Here is a 17,868-nt window from a genome sequence, read left to right on the forward strand (position 1 = left end):
CATCTGTCCTCAAACAGCATCTGTGTGCTTACGCTGGTTTGTTTTGTTGATGAACTCATTGAAACTAATCAAACAGCGAGTCCGGATCAAACGGAGCACAGCCAGAGGACACTGGATTCTTAACAGGTAAGACCTTAACATCTTCTCTTACACACCCTTTCAATAGTTTAGTTAGAAGTTGGTGTTCATTGTACAAGTTTAAAATTAATGTTGTCAGGTGTCTGTATTTTTTTTTTTTATCGACTAGTATTGTTTTTGAGGGGTTTTGAATAATCCTTTAGTGAATTAATACTTTCTGACTTGAAAGAATCAGATGGGGCCACTTTTTTTGAGGATACCTCTCTTTAAAATGATTATTTCTCTATGTGTTTTAAGGTTTACAGCTATGGGTCCTTCAGTGAAAAGCAGCAGTCCCATCACTACACACGTGCTGAACACCGGGGACTGGGTCCCAGCGGCAAGAGTGGCCCTCAGTCTACATCGCCTGGACCCCCGCATGGCCATCTGGAGCCTCATAACTATCGGCTGGGTACACAGTTATTGATCAAAGCTGAAGTGTGTCATTTTTGGATGTTTTTAAACATCTCGACCAGCCTGACAAAGAAACACTGACTCAACCAATGATCAATAATGTGTCTTACATTATTTTATTCTTATTTATTGCTGGTTTTATGGGTCAGGAAGTTGTGTAGTAGCGGTTGATCTGTTGTGCACTGTGACTTTTGATATACTGTCTGCATGCTTTGCCCCCGTTTAGTATGCTTCATATGTGATTTATGTGCTTATTTATATGTGTATATGCAGCATACACTAAGCCCAAGAAAAATGTCCCCTAAGGGGACAATAAAGTATATCGTATCGTATCGTATCGTAATGATGTGAGTTTGGGGCAGGACTATCTGTTTGGCCAACCAATGAGAGATTTATTTTTTATTTTTAATCTAATTTAAAACAGCCACTGAACAGTCATGCAATTAATAATGATTAAACAAAAGTACGTTATTGTTTCTGTTGTCATTCCGAAAACTGTTACCTACCGTCCAAATTTTGGGTCAAATTTTAAGAGGTTTATAATTGAAACCCTGGAAATGTGCTATTATGTTAAATACTGTGCCATTGATTATTTCAGGAACACAATTGAGGAAGGACTAATAACCAGCGATGGCTTCACTCCGGGAATGTACAAGATCCGCTTTGAGACGGACCAGTACTGGGAGTTTGGAACAGTCCAGCTTTTACCCATATGTTGAGGTTTGTAAGAAAGAATAGTAGCGAGCTGATGTAGGAGAGATTGTATTTACGCAGTCTGAATATCAGACATGATAGTAATGTCACTGACCTCTCTTCACTGTTAGTGATGCTGATCAGAGCTTTCATGTGCCACTGCTGGTCAGCAGATACTCATACAGCACCTACAGAGGGAGCTAGTGAGCAGCCAACGAAACAGAAACACTGGACTCACCAAACAGTGTTTGCATGTCAAGACTTTCTCAAAAAATGTTTCATGATTGTGATGAGTCCAAGAAATCTCCTCAAGCAGCAGCTTTCAACTTAAAACGACACCCCAGCACAATTTTCTGAATGCTGTCATGCTGCTGTATGTTCATTATTTTTTAGAATGATCAAAAACTTAGGATTTTTACAACTGTCACAAAGTTCTTAAAATACTTTAAAAAAAATTTAAAAATCCTTTTATTTAATTCTATATTTGTCAAGCTTTCTCAAATACATTTTTAAATATTCTTGATTTATCTTAAAGGGGTGATATGATGCTGCTAAAAAGAACATTATTTGGTGTATTTTGTGTAACCCAGACAAACTAATAACAGAATTACCTAACCTTCCACAGTTTGCATACAGGAATACATTTATAAACCACAAGAAACAAATGAACGCAGTTATTGGGGAAATATTGCCCCACATATTTATTTATGCAAATTTCAAAACATGATTCATGGTTCAGCACACAACACAAATACTCACTTCTCAAGGGTTAAATCTAATACCAGCTTATCCTCAGTCACAGACAACTGAACACTGGTTGGTCGTAGAGAGACGTAAAAGTTACATTAGTTATTTAAACATATTCCACAAGCCAATAATATATAGTTCAGTCATGAAACTCTAGATGGCGCATTCTGACGGGGTGTTAACGTAACTGATGATATTCAGAGAGTTAAACGACTTGGCACAAGCTGATTGGTTCATGCTGCATATGCAGCCAATGAGCTTGCTGCCTTGCATTTATCTGGCTGGCTAGCATTCACTAGAGATTCCTGCAGCGCGCTTTCAGAGTTCTCTGAAACCCTCCACCTTCCCCAGCTCCACCTGTATAGATCTGCTACGGGTTATTTTATATGCTATTTGTGCAGCAGTGTTCCGCCAAGACCAAATACATTAACACTGTCATATCTATCACCATGCTAAAATCTTATGAGAGTTGTCATGATTGAATTGAATTTAAACAAATTAATCTGTACAAAAGTTTGCATAACCTTGGTTCTTAGTATTGTTTTCCTTAAAGGTAGGGTATGTAATTTTTCAAAAACACTTTAGAAAACTGATTCGGGCCGAATAGCAAAACAAACTTGTAGCCAATCAGCAATAAGGGGCATGTCTACTCGTGATGCGGAGGAGAGAGCTTTCAGTGCAGGGGACAGACATTAGCCGAGCCGAGCGACAGAAAGATAGAGATGGTGGATAAAAAAGATTTGTTGCGCCGCGCCGCTCGTGTCCTGTGTAGACACGGTGTAACATTGGTTTTGCTTTGTTTCACAGAACTAATCGTTGCCTGGGTTGCGTACATATGTGTGGGGCGGAGCTATCAAAATAGGGGCAAGACCCTTTTGGGGTAGGGGCGTGTTTGTTTTGGTGATTTCAAATATCAACATTGGCTACCAGAAATTACTTACCCCACCTTTAATGATCAGTGACTCTTGATTGTCTCTTGTTGCAGTGAAGCTGCTCACTGTTAATTAGAAAGTTAATTCTTCCCAGCAGTGGCTATATACTGTATGATTTTCAGATTCAACTTTGACACTTATAAAAATTGAGGGAATTATATGTGATTATTACAAACATTCATTGCCTGCAAACATTAATTTGATGCTCAATAAGATAACACACTATTAAGAACCAAGAAGATGAAAATGTTTGAAGACGATTTGTCTAAATTTTCCAAAATTACTGTAACGTACCTTTGCAGTGCTATAAATTCAAATGGCCTTTGTAATATATACTGTATATATAGTAAGAAAAACAGAGTGTTTTCAGTTCTGCCTTCATACGAAATCTTTATCTGAAAGAGAAAATTGTCTTTTTCTACCTGACTCTAGAATGCCGTTTTAGCCTCACCATTAAAACAAACAGAAAGATTATGTTTTGATGTCTGATTATAATTATGAGTATTATTTCAGCATGATGCTTGCCAAATACATTCAAATTAAACATCAGCAATGTCATGCCAAGACCTGCACAATATATGCATGCATGTATATAATTAATTTGGAATGTTAAAAAGAAAATCTAAAACCAGGATAAACACAATCCACTAGTAATTGTACTAATTGTGATAATTGTACTATATATGGAATATTTGATTAATAAAATGCTTCTAGCTAAAAGGGGCTTTGCTGATTGTTTGGACAAAAAGGTTGTAAAATTTAAATAATGTATCTGCTAGAAGGAGCACACTAGCATTTAGATTAACCTCAAAGCTGACGTGGACTAGAACTTTAATGTGTAAAGATATTTTGTATTGTTCATTATATTAGTAAATATGACATTTAACACAATACACACGGACAATTTGATTTGTAGGCCTAATAAAATAATATCAAACAGCTATGCCTGCTTCTAATGACTAGACGAATGGTTACAACAATATAAAAGTGCATTTTGATAGACTGGACAATGCACTTTCCCAAATATTTCATATTTTACGCAAACATAGTTAAGGCTAAACAACCAACTCATTGTTTTAAAGAAGATATGTGTGATTTATATTTGCTGCACTTTTTTATTGCAGAAAAAAAGGAACATACAAACAATATCAATACAAAATATATAAGAAACAAACAGAGCATAGCACAGATTCAATTTGAACATATAATGACATTACAAAGTTTTGATCATAGCACACGTGCATCACGGAGACGTCTATTTGACGTCTGCAATGCATTTACATCTGCAAGACGTATTTTTTAGTGTTTACTCATCTGCAATGTGTCTATTGGACGTTTCCTAGATGCCAAATAGATGTTTATTAGATGTCTTTAAGATGTTTATGATTTAGAATGTGTGTAAAACTGACATCTTCCAGATGTTTGTACACAGCAGATGCTTTCCAGATCAGTATTTTATGTATTTACATATGTATTTTACAACTCTATTTTACATATTAAACTGTAGGAAATATGAGGAAAATATGAATGTATCATCAAATTAGGAAGAAAATGGGATATTAACGACATTTTAGGAATAGATCATTCTCAAAGGGAAGTTGTTAAGGCACGAATCTGGTCTTATTAGAAGAATATAAAATGAGATCAGAAGCCATGATTTTACACACTCCAATATAGTAGGTGGCGGTATGCACCTTTAATGTTGGTCTGTAACTCGCCAAAAAGCTAAAAAAATAATAATAATTAAAAAAAAAAGGGGGGGGTAAGAATCTTTTTCGTATTTTATGCATACATGATCATGTATTTGACACCACACGAACGCTATTAACGTCATTAATTAACGCATTTAACGACTTCCATGTCTTTAAGAAGCACTAGCAGGCAAAAATAACGTTTTTAGTTGCCTGTAACACCAACTGCTTAAAAGGAATGGCTTAAAGGGATAGTTCACCCAAAAGTTGCTTTCTTATGTTGAACACAAAAGAAGATATTTTGAAGATTGCTGGTAATCAAACAGTTGGTGGTTGCCATTGACTTCCATAGTAGGAAAAAAAATACTATGGAAGTCAATGGCAACCACCAACTGTTTGATTACCAGCAATCTTCAAAATATCTTTTGTGTTCAACATAAGAAAGCAACTCATACAGGTTTGGAACGACATGAGGGTGAGTAAATGATGACAGAATTTTCATTTTTTGGGTGAACTATCCCTTTAAACTCACAAACTTTCCAAATACATCCAATATAACTTAGGCCAGCGCTTTACAAGTCTCACCTGTAACGTTATCTTCCGTTAACTAACGTTACTGCGAATGTGCTGTTGTGTTGTTTTGGTCCTCCTGCAGTTATATATGGATAAAAACTATTAAACATTAAAAACAGTCATCTGATTGGTCAAACTTGGCCGTTTCACTGGTTTTGATGTTTTTACTCCGGTAAGTTAGGTGGAAACAAACGACTGTCTTGTGACAGTCAATCGTTCATTCAACCGATTCGTTCAAACGGCCGAACGAGTCATTGAATCACTCATTCAACCGTTTTGTTCAAATTGCCCGAACGAGTAATTGAATCAGTCATTCAACCGTTTTGTTCAAAAACAACGAATCATTGAAGACTTTCAGGAACGGGTTCAAGTGCAGCTCGGCGTTGCGGTGGCAAAACAAAGTAATTGCCAATATTGTGTCTAAAATGTAAATTAATCCATATTAGCTTGTTTATTTGTTATTAACTGTTGTATAAATACAATCATACTGCCTCCTTGTTGCTCCGTTAGCCTCTCAGGAACGACACAGCTTGTCATTGTTGCTAGTTCTTGCTAGTTCATCATGTTATTAGTAGTAACGGAGGCGTTGGACATTTTTAAATAGCAACAGCAAACCCTGTGGGAGTGTGATTTCACTTTAACTGTTGACTTTTTTTTCCCAACAGGTTTCTTAAATACTCCTAATTTGCGTGATTCAGCAAATTGTCTCGTCCTGGTTGAACCCGAATGTGAGAGAGCTTCATCTGGACCATTTTGATGGGTGATCTGATGTCATATATGTCAACAAATAATACAAATTTGACTGCCATTTGAAACAACAACAACAACAAGTTTATTTACAGTAATTGTCTTCTTTGTAGAAACATAAGTTCGCCCCTACATTCACTAACTGTATTGCTCTTGCAGGAGTAATTTCATGTAGGATTATTATATAATTGTCTGTCATATTTTTTACATCAACTAGGAGTAATTGCAGAATGTTTTGAACTGTGAGGTGATTTCTTTTATGACCCAGTTTAAGTCGCTCAGAGCATCTTAATAAAACCCTAACTTACACTTTTCATGAGATGCACACATACTATTTCACACTGACTACATTTGCCGTCGTGTTGATGTCTTGTGATTAATATTGTATGAGCTTTTTAATGCATTTTATCTTATTCTTATTCACTCGTTTGTAGGCTTTGCTGTGGAAATTGAAGAAATGTTAGAAATACAAATAATGAAGGTAAAGCACTACATGACAGCGGTTTCTATCATATATGAAGCAAACAGCATTATTTTAGCATTGTTAAAATACTGTTATTTATTATTTTGTTTAGTTTTTAAAATAGTTTAGTTTGAATTTAAAGTGATTCGGTTTTTGTCATTTTTTATCTATTTTTTTATTTTTATTTCTATATGCCTTCATAGACATATTGAAAGCTATCTTCCTTTGTATCTTTTGTGTGTGTGTGTGTGTGTGTGTGTGTGTGTGTATACAGCATATGCTAATTAAAACACAACAAGCTGACAGAAGAGCTTTTATAGCAAATATTTAATAAATATTCAGTCTACTCCAGTGACCACTTCATAAAATGTACCTAACACGCACACACTCTGCCTTGTGTCAGATTGAAGATCCGGGATGCCTGTGGGCTCGAGTTCTGAAAGGATCAGGCATTCAGCCGGACAGTCCAGAGGAATATGAGAGCCTGAGAGTGAAAATGAACCTCTTCTACCACGAGGTCGACCTGGACGTCCAGAAACTAAAGCCTGCTGAACTGAAGGAAGGGCTGGTATGTCATATCATTACATTTACATTAGTGTTGAGCGATATGCTCAATTTTCATATCGACCTATCCTCAGCCTGTGAGATCACCGATACACAATATTATCGTGCTAATTTAATTATTTATTTACATAGTTTCATTGCCGGAAAGTGAACCAGCTCCAGCGTAAGACTAAAATCGGCACAACCCTAATTTACATTTAGTCATTTAGCAGACGCTTTTATCCAAAGCGACTTACAAATGAGGACAATAGAAGCAATCAAAATCAACAAAAGTGCAATGATACGCAAGTGCTATGACAAATCTCACTTAAAGGAACACTCCACTATTTTTGAAATTAGGCTCATTTGCCAACTCCCCTAGAGTTAAACAGTTGAGTTTTACCGTTTTCGAATCCAAATAGAGTGCAAGTCTTAAAGGGTCAGAGCATGATATCAGAACATGTATATATATTAAAAATAAAAATAATAACTTTTTATGTGTAATATTTGGGTAGTTGACATGCTTGTAAGCTGCGATACTTGTAAGAGATTGATTTGTCCCGTGTTGTGACATGCTAGTCTTTTCACGCTTTCTTCTTAAATGAACATACTGACTTAAAATCAAGCAGTGAAGGAAAACGGTTGATTAAAACCAAGTAAAACTTAAAAAAGATAACCATTTATGTCACCTAAAATTTGCATTTATATAAATATCCCACTAAAATGTTGATGTTCATTTAAAATTGTGTTTCGAGAGAGTATATTTGATTTTATGGTTTGAATAATGCTTTCAGATGATTGGTGCTGTAAGTTTTCCTGTCTCCTCACTCAGGTGTGTGTGGTGTTCAGTCTGGCTCTGAAGAGTTGGTGTCGAGCTGTGGTTGAGTCTGTCTTTCAGGGGATGGTGGACATGCAGGCCTGGTGCTTGTTAGTAGATCACGGAGATCGAATCATCGTCGGAGCAGAGGAGTACGAGATGTTTTGTAGTTCATATCTGATAAAGCACAGCTGACACAGAACTTCCTCCACAGGATGTCCACTAGGGCTGTCAAAAAAAAATTTGAATTTCGAATATTCGTCGAATTTAAAATAAAAATCCACATTCGAAAAAAATCCAATTTTAAGTGTGCGTTAAGGACGCAGCTTTATCAGTGGCGCACGAGATGCGATGACGATGCAAGTGTCGTTGCATTATAATGTTTTTGTTAGCCTGTTGAAGTTGAAGCCACTAGATGCGGCGCTGCTGCGTTGTTCATTAAAAATATTGCGGGAAAAGAGAACATCAGTGCGGAGAAGATCTTGTTTACGTCAAAACTGAAACCAAGCCGTTCACACAGAACACACATTTCATGCATTTTCTAGAGGGACATCTATCACCGTTGCACTCGCGTCTCGCACAGAAGAGCCGCGTGTTTAGAAAGCCATGTAAAATTAATGCAAGTTTAACTTTGAAAAAACATGTCTAAAAGACGTTATGGTGGTTTTTCCCCATTCCACATTGGCTTTCAGTCCTTTGTATTAAACTATGCATACACGCGTGAAGCTGTTTTGTTTATAGTTGTTTAAGTAACTTAATTAATTATAATTGGTTTTTAAACATTATGCACTTTTTTTTCACAGATAGTCGCTATCTTATGCTGTGAATAAACGTGCATTAGTACTATTTTGCTCGATGCGCCCTCTTGTGGCCTCAGAAGAGAAGCCAAAAGCCATTCTTCCCCATAACTGAAATTATGCATTTTAAATTCGAATATAATTCGAATTTTGATCATATTTAAGTACAAAATTCGAATTTAGTTTTTCAGCCATTTTGACAGCCCTAGTGTCAACATTACATTAGTACTTAGGTTTATCGAGAGTTTCGATCTGTACTCTTCATAATCCATAAATGAATTTCCTCTCAGTGTGCGAACTCCTCTCGAGAAGTTCCTGCAGCTTCCTTTCAGAGTGAGGTGCTTTAAACTGGCAGGAATTCGTCCGATGACGCTTCAGGTGCCCGTCTCCGAAAACACAGCAGAGCTTGTGTAAGTAATTTCTCCTGAAGAAAGCTTTTGGCATCACTGCATGCATTCTGAGCCGCTGTTTGTATGTTTCTCTATCTCAGTCCATCTTCAACATGGGACAGCTCTGCCACAAAATACCTGCACAATCTATTACAAGGTAAAAGTGGGCTTTAGTTATTCCAGCTCATGTTTCCTGTGAGTGTTTAGTGATTTTCGAGGCTCTGCTTGTTTTTAGTGTCGACTCTGGTTGAAGCCGTTCTGTGTGAAACGCAAGCAGGCTGCTCTGCCATTGAGCTCTACTTGACTATTAATAATACGAAGGTAAAATATGTTCACATTACATTCTTTTTCCATTCTCAAAACACAAAGTTGTCCCGAACAGGATTTTGAACAAGTGAGATTGACTGCAGGTGTTTTAGGTTAAATGTTATGTGGCAAATCACTGTCTTTGTGTAGCTGTGTGTGAACCATGAGCTCGTGGTGAAGAAGTTTGCCTGTTTTCTGAAAGAGGAGTCCAGTGCGCTGGAAGGGAACCGGAATGGAGATCGTGCTCCTATCAGCCTGGCATGGGACATCTACTCCAGCCCTCACCAGCTCTTAGAAATGAAAGGATGCTGTCCTGTCAAACCTCCACCATTCTCCATTCTCACCAGAAAAGAGCAGAAAGATGATCCTCGGACAGGTCATGCTAATGAATGAATAAAGATATACAAGGGTTGGACAAAATAATGTGAACATCAATTATTGTAGGGGTTAATATCATTTTAATGTGTCTGTGTGTTAGGGTTGTGTCGGTGAGGAAATTCGTTTGAGTTTTCCCTCTTTCCCTCGCTTTTAAATAGCTTGTAAAAGTGCCGTGCGCATTTTACTTTCACTTTCAAATAATTGGCAATTTGGCATCAATTGCTTGAATTCAATTCAAGCAACAATAAAATACGTCAAACTCACTTAGCCTGAATATTAATTGTAGAACTTTTAGTAACCAAACTAATAAAAATACACCATGCTATAGGCTATGCCTAATATAAAATAATAAATACCTTACACAAAGTTTAAATAGGTATACAAAACTGAAAATCAGCAAACACTGTGGAACCAAATAAATAAGAAACATAGAACGTTTATTAGCAAAACAAATAAGAAAGCTTGGAGGCACGGCATATACACCTTGATGTCAAATAAAATAAAATAAATTACACAAATTTAAAATTAAGTAAAAAATCTGCAAACACTCTAGAACAAAATAAATGAGAAATCAATGTTTTAAAAAAACTTCCCAAATCACCTTGGATAAACGGGAAAAGACAACCGGCTTTTCAAAATCGAAAGTATTGCCAAACGTATTGCCAAAAAAATTGGCGCTTTTGCATTTCGTTTCGAAACTAAATCTTCCGCCATCGTTTTGTCTGACTGTTTTCTTTAATATTTGTGTATTTTATATATGTAAAATTATATAGTTGGTCTAGTCCTAGTTGCTGTACATAAATTGTAATTGAATTACAAAATACGCCAACTATATCACATATTAGTATTTGCTGAGCAATGCGATGATATTCAGAGATATTCCATTATTTTGGCAGATTAAAACTTTAATTGCATTTTTTTTTTTTTTTTGAAATAACTAATCGCATTAAATTTACTTTGTTTCTCATTCAGAAACAGAAGACGTTTCTCATCTGGAGAGGCAGAAACCACAGTTGTCCGAGGAAGCAGACATGCTATCTCAGGTTAACCCTCGAGTCTCTAAACTGGCCCGCAATGCTGGAACGGATACTGTAAGTGTGCGTTTACAGTGGCATGGCGGTGTGCGTGTGTCTGCCAGTTAAACTTAGTTCTGTGGTTTGATTCAGATTGGCAGAGGATGGCGTATCAGAGCCGAGGCCACTGACATCTTCACAGATGAACGTTGTGCTCAGACTAATATACACAAGCCTCAGTAAGATTTCCACCAGAACCTCGTCCCTCCTGACTTAATAGCTCATAACTCGAATATAATAAGTCAGGTGTCAATACAAACTGAAATATACAAAGTAATTGTGTTTACTTGCCAATAATGTAGTTCAGTAAATAATGCAACGTTAAGGAATAAAGTACTTTTTTTTTTTTTTTCACAGATACATGAAGTTTAACACACTTTCACATTCAAAGCAGATTCCTCAAGTAAGTACTGATGTGTCTGTTAAAATTTTGTTTTGTAACTAAGTATGTTTATTTATTTTTTTTATCTTCTGAAATTGAAGTAGTTGGTACATGAGTGAATAACGAATAGAAAATTAGTTACTGTGAAATGAAACAGATTTTAATATTTTCAGTCTTTTGAAGAGCAGCAGCACAGTCCTGATCAAACGGACAATAACAGCATCGCTTCAACACCAGCTGCAAGTTCATCATGGTAGGACCAGAGAGTTTTTGCGAACATGAGCGTGTCTGATTGGCGTCAAGTGAATCTGAAGCCAGCCTGATGATACAGGGCCTACATGAGACCAATTAGTCATTCTGCAACCCACCTATTTCATGTCAAAATATGGTTTTGCTTGTGTTTGTGTGTCTTCAAAGTGCGAGCGACTCCTCAGAAGAGCAGAAAGTGGCAGCTCCCTCACAAGAGCCCAGTCTTGAAGATCAACTGACCTCTTCTAGGTAGGTTTTACATTACCTCTAAACTTCAATTGCCCCTTGGGGCTAAAACATCTGTCAGTCATATTCATTTAATCTAATTTACTTCATCTTTTTCACCTTTTTTTTTTAAAAATTTAACTGTGGACAGACTTATGCAGTTTCTGAACCCTGATCCACTCAATCCAGCCCAAGAGTCTCTTGATGCCAAAGTAAGAGCCTCGTTGTTTGTTTTCTGTATTTGATAATTTCTTAGATCTTATATGTATTCTGGTATTTGATCTCGCTTGTTTGGTTTCACAGGTTGTACGCTGTGACCCGGGTCACTCAGGAGTTTTAGTGCACGCCGCCCTTCGTGTTGAACCCTGCAGTAACCTGACACGTGCACCCATCAGTGAGAAATTCAGAAAGGTCAATCAGCATCCCTTAATAATGTTCATATTAGAACATTCACTGCATTATTTTGCATTTTGCATGATTTGACCCATTTCTACTGCAAAGTGTTATGGGAAGTGAGTCCAACTTAATTAACTTCCTACTGTGAGTGTACAAAAATGGAAGAATGTGAGGTATACAGTGCCCTTCACTAATATTGGCGCCCTTTGGTAAATATGAGCAAAGGTGGCAATAAAAATAAATCTGCATTGTTCATTGTCAGGTTCACAAAACCTGTCATTGAAGCAAAGCAAATGAAAGTGGTGGGGGGGAATTTCATTGTGAAATAAATGCTTTCTCTAGTTCATGTTGGCCACAATTATTGGCACCCAATTATTGCAACATCCTTTTCCCAAGAGAACAGCTCTTGAGTTTTCTCCTATAATGCCTGAAGAGTTTGGAGAACACCTGATGAGAGATCAGAGACCATTCCTTCATACAGTAACTCTCCAGATCCTTCAGATTCACAGCTCCTTCTCTTCAGTTCACTACACTCATTTTCCATAGGGTTCAGGTCAGAGGACTGGGACAGCCATGGAAAAAGCTTCATTTTGTGCTCAGTGACACATTTTTGTGTTGATTTTGATGTTTGTTTTAGATTATTGTCCTGATGGAAGATCCAACCACAGTCCATTATAAGATTTCTAACAGAGGCAGTCAGGTTTAGATTTTGTATCTGTTGGTATTTGATAGAATCCATGATGCCATGCATCTGAACAAGATGTCCAGGACCTTCGGCAGAAAAAACAGGCCCACAACATTAAAGATCCAGCAGTATATTTAACCACGTGGGCATGGGGTGCTGCCTAAAAGCTCTTTTTTTTTTTAGTTTCATCTGACCATAGAAGCCAGTGCCATTTGAAGTTCCAGTCATGTCTGACAGCTGAATTTGCTGGAGTTTGTTTTTGGATGAGTGAGGAGAATTTTTCTTGAAACCCCCCCGAACAACATGTGGTGATGTAGGTGCTGTTTGCTATATTTTTTAGGCTTTCTGACCCCAAGACTCAACTAATCTATACAATTCTCCAGCTGTGATCCTTGTAACATCTTTAGTTGATTGGAACCTCTTAATTATTGCCCTGATGGTGGAAATGGGGATTTTCAATGCTTTAGCTCTTTTCTTACAGCCACTTTCTATTTTGTGAAGCTCAACAATCTTGTTCTGCACATCAGAACTGATTGGTTCTCTCCTGTATCGGTAGCCAATGAGCTCGCTGCTCAACATTCAAATATATGACTAGTGATAGCCGTAGCAGTTGCAGCTTGCTTCAGAAACCCTCCACCTTCCCCAGCTCCACCTGTATAGATCTGCTACGAGGTGATTAATGTATGCTATATGGGGTTATTTCATGTATGTTATATATGCAGCAGCAGTATTTCTTACATGCTCACAGCAGCATGTTGTGGATGTATTGGCAGTAGCAAGTCTCGGTACTTGCTCTGCCGCAGCAGCAGCGTAGCAGATCTATTCCGCCAAGACCAAATACATTAACATTGTCATGTACATTACCATGCCAATCCCTCCGAGAGTTGTCATGACAGAACTATATTCTTTGGTTTTACTCCTTGTGATGGATGATTAAGGGAATTTGGGTTCCTTTGTGTTCCTCATATCTATAATCCTGTGGAACAGGAAGTCATGGCTGGACAATTTCATTCTCCTAGGTCACACTGGTGTGCTAATTTTTTTTAAATATGAATGGGAATATACTATATAGAGATATTTTACTCATAAGAATTGACTGGGTGCCAATTATTGTGGCCAACATGCATTGGAGAAAAACATTTATTTCATCATGAGGTTTTCTCCCCACTTTCAATTGTTTTACTTCAATGAAAGGTTAGAATTTTTGTGTTTAACAATGCAGATTTATTTTCACAGCCATCTTTGCTCATATTTACCAAGGGTGCCAATATTACTGTAACTGCACAGCTGTAATGATTTTAATATAAGATAATTTACCTGTTTGAGTTCACTAGGTTATGTTTTTATGTTTTAGTTCCTGTTGTGGAGGAAGTATAATGGACCGAATGTAGCAGAGAGTTACTGCTGGCCCGCTGTGGCACGCGGTTTTGATACGGTACTGGTGTCACACTGCGGTGACAGTCCTCTGTCCTACATTCCTCCTCTGCTGATGCTGTTACAGACGGTTTCTGTCGTCTCCAGTCTCGCTGCTCGCACCGGGGTGAGATTCACTGCTCTGTTATAGATAAGAGAAGAATACAGTTGCACGTCAAATAGTCACCGTGGCAACCTGATCTTACAGTCAGTCTTGGGTGATCCAATCACAAGTGGACACTGCACTAAATACACAGTACATTTGTACAACATTGATGCCAAAATAAGAATTACATTTTTTTTCTATATGCCTTGAAGAAAGTGATGGTATAGTATGTTTATATATGCAGAAAACTTCATAGAACATCTCTCATATGGTACAGCTCCACTGCTGAGCTCAGTGGGCCCCATGGTGCAGCTCCATGTTTGGTTCTGGTGGGCCCTGTGGTGCAGCTTCATTCTGGGCTCCATCTGCCGATGGTGCTCCACCTTTGAGCTTAGTGGGCCATATGGTGCAGCTCCCTCTACCATCAGTCTTGGGTGATCTAAGTACAAGTTAAAACTTCACTAAATGCACGTTAAAAGTGGCCAATGCATCTTATTTAGTCACTCAAACCACTTTTTTTGGTCTACAATATTTGGAAAAGCCCATACATATGCACAAGAGTAGAAAATCTATGGCATTCTGGGATTCATTCTGGGATTACTGGTCCCTTTGGTGCAGCTTCATATTTGGGCTCGGTGAGCCACAGCTCCACCTGTGGGCTTAATGGGCTCCACCATCAGTCTTGGGTGATCCAAACAAATAACATTGAATGATGCCAAAATGAGGGTTTTAATTTTTTCTTAATATGGTTTGGGAAGAAAATAAGTTTGAATAAGCGTACTGTATATGCACAAAAGTTCATAGATCGTCTCTGATATGGTGCAGCTCCACCTCCACCTTACTTTTAATGATCTAATCCCAGTTTTGCTGCTACATCTTGAGTGTCTCTCTGTCTGCAGCCCATAGCAGTGATCCTATGTCCGGGCTGGGAGAAAGTTCAGATGGTGCTGGAGCTCCTGGAGGACAGTAAAGCAACTTACAACCTCCATCCCACCAGTGTGCTGCTGGGTGTGGACCAGGAAGAGCCCAAAAAGTTCAAGATCCAGAGGAACTGTACGTTTTTATCTGCAGTAGAAGAGATGTCGATTGTGGAGAGTTTCATTCGAATCTGGACCAAAACCAAAGCTTGCCGTGTCTGTCTTTGTGATGTTAATAAAGGTCAGTTGCTGGTGACAACGCCGTTTACAATGATGAGGCTGCTGGATGCTCAGTGCTTCCTGTTCCTGAGACTGTGTCACCTAGTGCTGGATGAGGCTGATGTCCTTTATTCACAAGCACCTGAGCAGGTGACACGAGAGCACATTTTTAGCAGTTGATACATACTCAAATGAGTTTTGACCAGTGTTTTTGTGCTTTACCTCTCTGTGAAGATGTCAGTTATCCTGAAGCACTTCCAGAAGGTGGTCTCTGGAGAGGAGAGGTCCTCGTGCCCCAGGCAGATCATCGCAGTGGGCAGCCGCTGGAGCGCTGGGATAGAGGCTTTGGTCAGAGAGCACATGATTTACCCCTCCATCATCATAACCGTGATGGAGGAGGCAGCTCTGTACGGCAGGGTACATCAGGTCAGTCTTCATAAACTCTCCATTATTTCTCTACCGCCCTCTACTGAGCTCTGACATCCAGTCTGTGTTTCACATTCAGAGGGTTCAGCTGTGTCTGGACTGCGATAAGATCTCCGTTCTGCTCGGATCGCTGGACTTCCACCCGCCCAAACCCCAGAAAACCCTCATCATTACCAACTCCGCTGAGGAGACCGAGCATGTGTATAAGGTATGGAATTCCACCAATCACAGTGAAGGATGAGTAGTGATCCACCAATCAGATTTAAGAATTTAATCATCCCTCTGTGGTGATGATCTAAATTTCTCTGTCATGCTTAACATTACAGAATGATTTCACGAGAGGTTGTCCATTTTCTACTGGTAGTTAAAATGTTTGCTAGTTGAGATTATGGCAGTATTTTGAACCACTAATGTCTTAATGCTGATTGGCCTCCGCTTCTGATGGATTTTACTGTAATGTACATCTGTCATTCAGGCTGTGGTCAACACTGCCGTGTTCACACTGAAAGCTCATGAAGATGTGACGGATCAGTTTGACTTTGTCATTGATCAGTGGAGAAAAGACATTGGCCATGGAACGCAAGTTATTCTGGGTAAGTATTCGTAATGTCAGCTGTCAAACTAAATGTTTTAAGGTTTGTCTGTTTTTAAGTTATTTGTTTCTTTCCAGGTAATAATTTTAGTGCCCAGAGCAGACATTTTGTTGGTTAGCCAAAATAAAGTTTTAGGTTTGGAGAACGTTCCCTTAACCTCTGTTATTCTTTATCTTCTATATGTGACCCTGGAGCACAAAACCAGTCTTAAGTCGCTGGGGTATATTTGTAGCAATAACCAAAAATACATTGTATGGGTCAAAATTATTGATTTTTCTTTTTTGCCAAAAATCATTAGGATATTAAGTAAAGATCATGTTCCATGAAGATATTTTGTAAATTTCTTACTGTAAATATATTAACTTAATTTTTGATTAGTAATATGCATTGCTAAGAACTTCATTTGGACAACTTTAAAGCAGATTTTCTCAATATTTTGATTTTTTTGCACCCTCAGATTCCAGATTTTCAAATAGTTGTATCTTGACCAAATATTGTCCTATCATAACAAACCATACATCAATGGAAAGCTTATTTATTCAGCTTTCATATGATGTATAAATCTCAATTCCGAAAAATTGACCCTTATGACTAGTTTTGTGCTCCAGGGTCACATATGTCAATAATTAGTGTATATAAGCTTTATTCTTTATTTATTGTTTGGTAAACATAAGCCATGAATCTCATAACAAAAAAAAAAGTATTTAATTATTAAAAATAAACAGGTAGTCTATTTATCATTAACACAAAATAACCTAACCCAAATTTTATATGTACGTTTTTGAAGTAACTTATTACAAATAATTAATTATCACACAAAAAAACTCCATGTATTGTTCTGGAAAGGTTAGTTCATGGTTTTAAAAATAAAACCTAAAAATAATCATTAGAGAACATTCAGAATATGTTTTTAATAGGTTGTTTAAAAAAAATTAGTTTGCAAATTCTGGGAAGGTTTGTTTAGGTTATAAAGATACTTAAAGTGAAAATCAAGTTTTTTATGTTGTTTATTGGTCTATGTGGTGTTTTTAATATGCTTTTAGACAAACCATGTGCCAAGTCATTGTGTCATGTGATTAAATATGTCATTTTGATGATCAAAGATAAGGTTTAAGGGATAAAATATTTGACTACAGGGGGCCTTTAAACATAATCCTTGGAGAACGTTCTGTGTAGATTCTTAAAGGGGTCATATAATGCTACATGCACTTTTACAAGTTGTTTGAACTGAAATGTGTGTTGGCAGTAAATGTGTTTTTTACACTACCATTGAAATTTTTTTTAGCCAAACTATGTTACAGACTTTTCATTAAGACCCCAAAGAATCATATCAACTTGTGGAAAATGGGCATCCTATGACCCCTTTAATACGTTGTTGCCTGTAGGCCTGTCGCGATAATTACTATATATGACCACAAAACCAGTCATAAGGGTCAATTTTTTTAAATTGAGAGTTATACATCATCTGAAAGCTGAATAAATACACTTTCCATTGATGTATGGTATGATATTGTTATGATAGGACAATATTTGGCCGAGATACAACTATTTGAAAATCTGGAATCTGAGGGAGCAAA

The 17,868-nt window shown here is 37.6% G+C and overlaps 1 protein-coding gene and 1 pseudogene across 1 annotated transcript in view; both read left to right on the plus strand.

Annotated features, from left to right (window-relative positions):
• Nucleotides 1-80: 80 nt before the first annotated feature.
• Nucleotides 81-1,565, plus strand: LOC107677827 (5-hydroxyisourate hydrolase-like; annotated as a pseudogene).
• Nucleotides 1,566-5,495: 3,930 nt separating this feature from the next.
• Nucleotides 5,496-17,868, plus strand: part of LOC107677829 (putative ATP-dependent RNA helicase TDRD12) — a 23,000-nt gene continuing 10,627 nt past the window's right edge. The window contains exons 1-22 of the mRNA XM_016472865.1: nucleotides 5,496-5,568; nucleotides 5,833-5,927; nucleotides 6,349-6,395; nucleotides 6,781-6,945; nucleotides 7,753-7,889; nucleotides 8,825-8,944; nucleotides 9,025-9,080; nucleotides 9,159-9,244; nucleotides 9,380-9,605; nucleotides 10,580-10,698; nucleotides 10,774-10,859; nucleotides 11,038-11,083; nucleotides 11,236-11,315; nucleotides 11,480-11,560; nucleotides 11,688-11,748; nucleotides 11,840-11,947; nucleotides 13,972-14,157; nucleotides 15,036-15,189; nucleotides 15,295-15,422; nucleotides 15,507-15,698; nucleotides 15,778-15,906; nucleotides 16,174-16,291. Of these exons, the coding sequence (XP_016328351.1) occupies nucleotides 5,924-5,927; nucleotides 6,349-6,395; nucleotides 6,781-6,945; nucleotides 7,753-7,889; nucleotides 8,825-8,944; nucleotides 9,025-9,080; nucleotides 9,159-9,244; nucleotides 9,380-9,605; nucleotides 10,580-10,698; nucleotides 10,774-10,859; nucleotides 11,038-11,083; nucleotides 11,236-11,315; nucleotides 11,480-11,560; nucleotides 11,688-11,748; nucleotides 11,840-11,947; nucleotides 13,972-14,157; nucleotides 15,036-15,189; nucleotides 15,295-15,422; nucleotides 15,507-15,698; nucleotides 15,778-15,906; nucleotides 16,174-16,291 (2,329 nt within the window). The 5' untranslated portion in view covers nucleotides 5,496-5,568; nucleotides 5,833-5,923. The remainder of the gene's footprint in view (nucleotides 5,569-5,832; nucleotides 5,928-6,348; nucleotides 6,396-6,780; nucleotides 6,946-7,752; nucleotides 7,890-8,824; nucleotides 8,945-9,024; nucleotides 9,081-9,158; nucleotides 9,245-9,379; nucleotides 9,606-10,579; nucleotides 10,699-10,773; nucleotides 10,860-11,037; nucleotides 11,084-11,235; nucleotides 11,316-11,479; nucleotides 11,561-11,687; nucleotides 11,749-11,839; nucleotides 11,948-13,971; nucleotides 14,158-15,035; nucleotides 15,190-15,294; nucleotides 15,423-15,506; nucleotides 15,699-15,777; nucleotides 15,907-16,173; nucleotides 16,292-17,868) is intronic.

The sequence above is a fragment of the Sinocyclocheilus anshuiensis genome, unplaced genomic scaffold, assembly GCF_001515605.1.
Source record: "Sinocyclocheilus anshuiensis isolate Anshui unplaced genomic scaffold, SAMN03320099.WGS_v1.1 scaffold1310, whole genome shotgun sequence".
In the NCBI taxonomy this organism is placed as follows: domain Eukaryota; kingdom Metazoa; phylum Chordata; class Actinopteri; order Cypriniformes; family Cyprinidae; genus Sinocyclocheilus; species Sinocyclocheilus anshuiensis.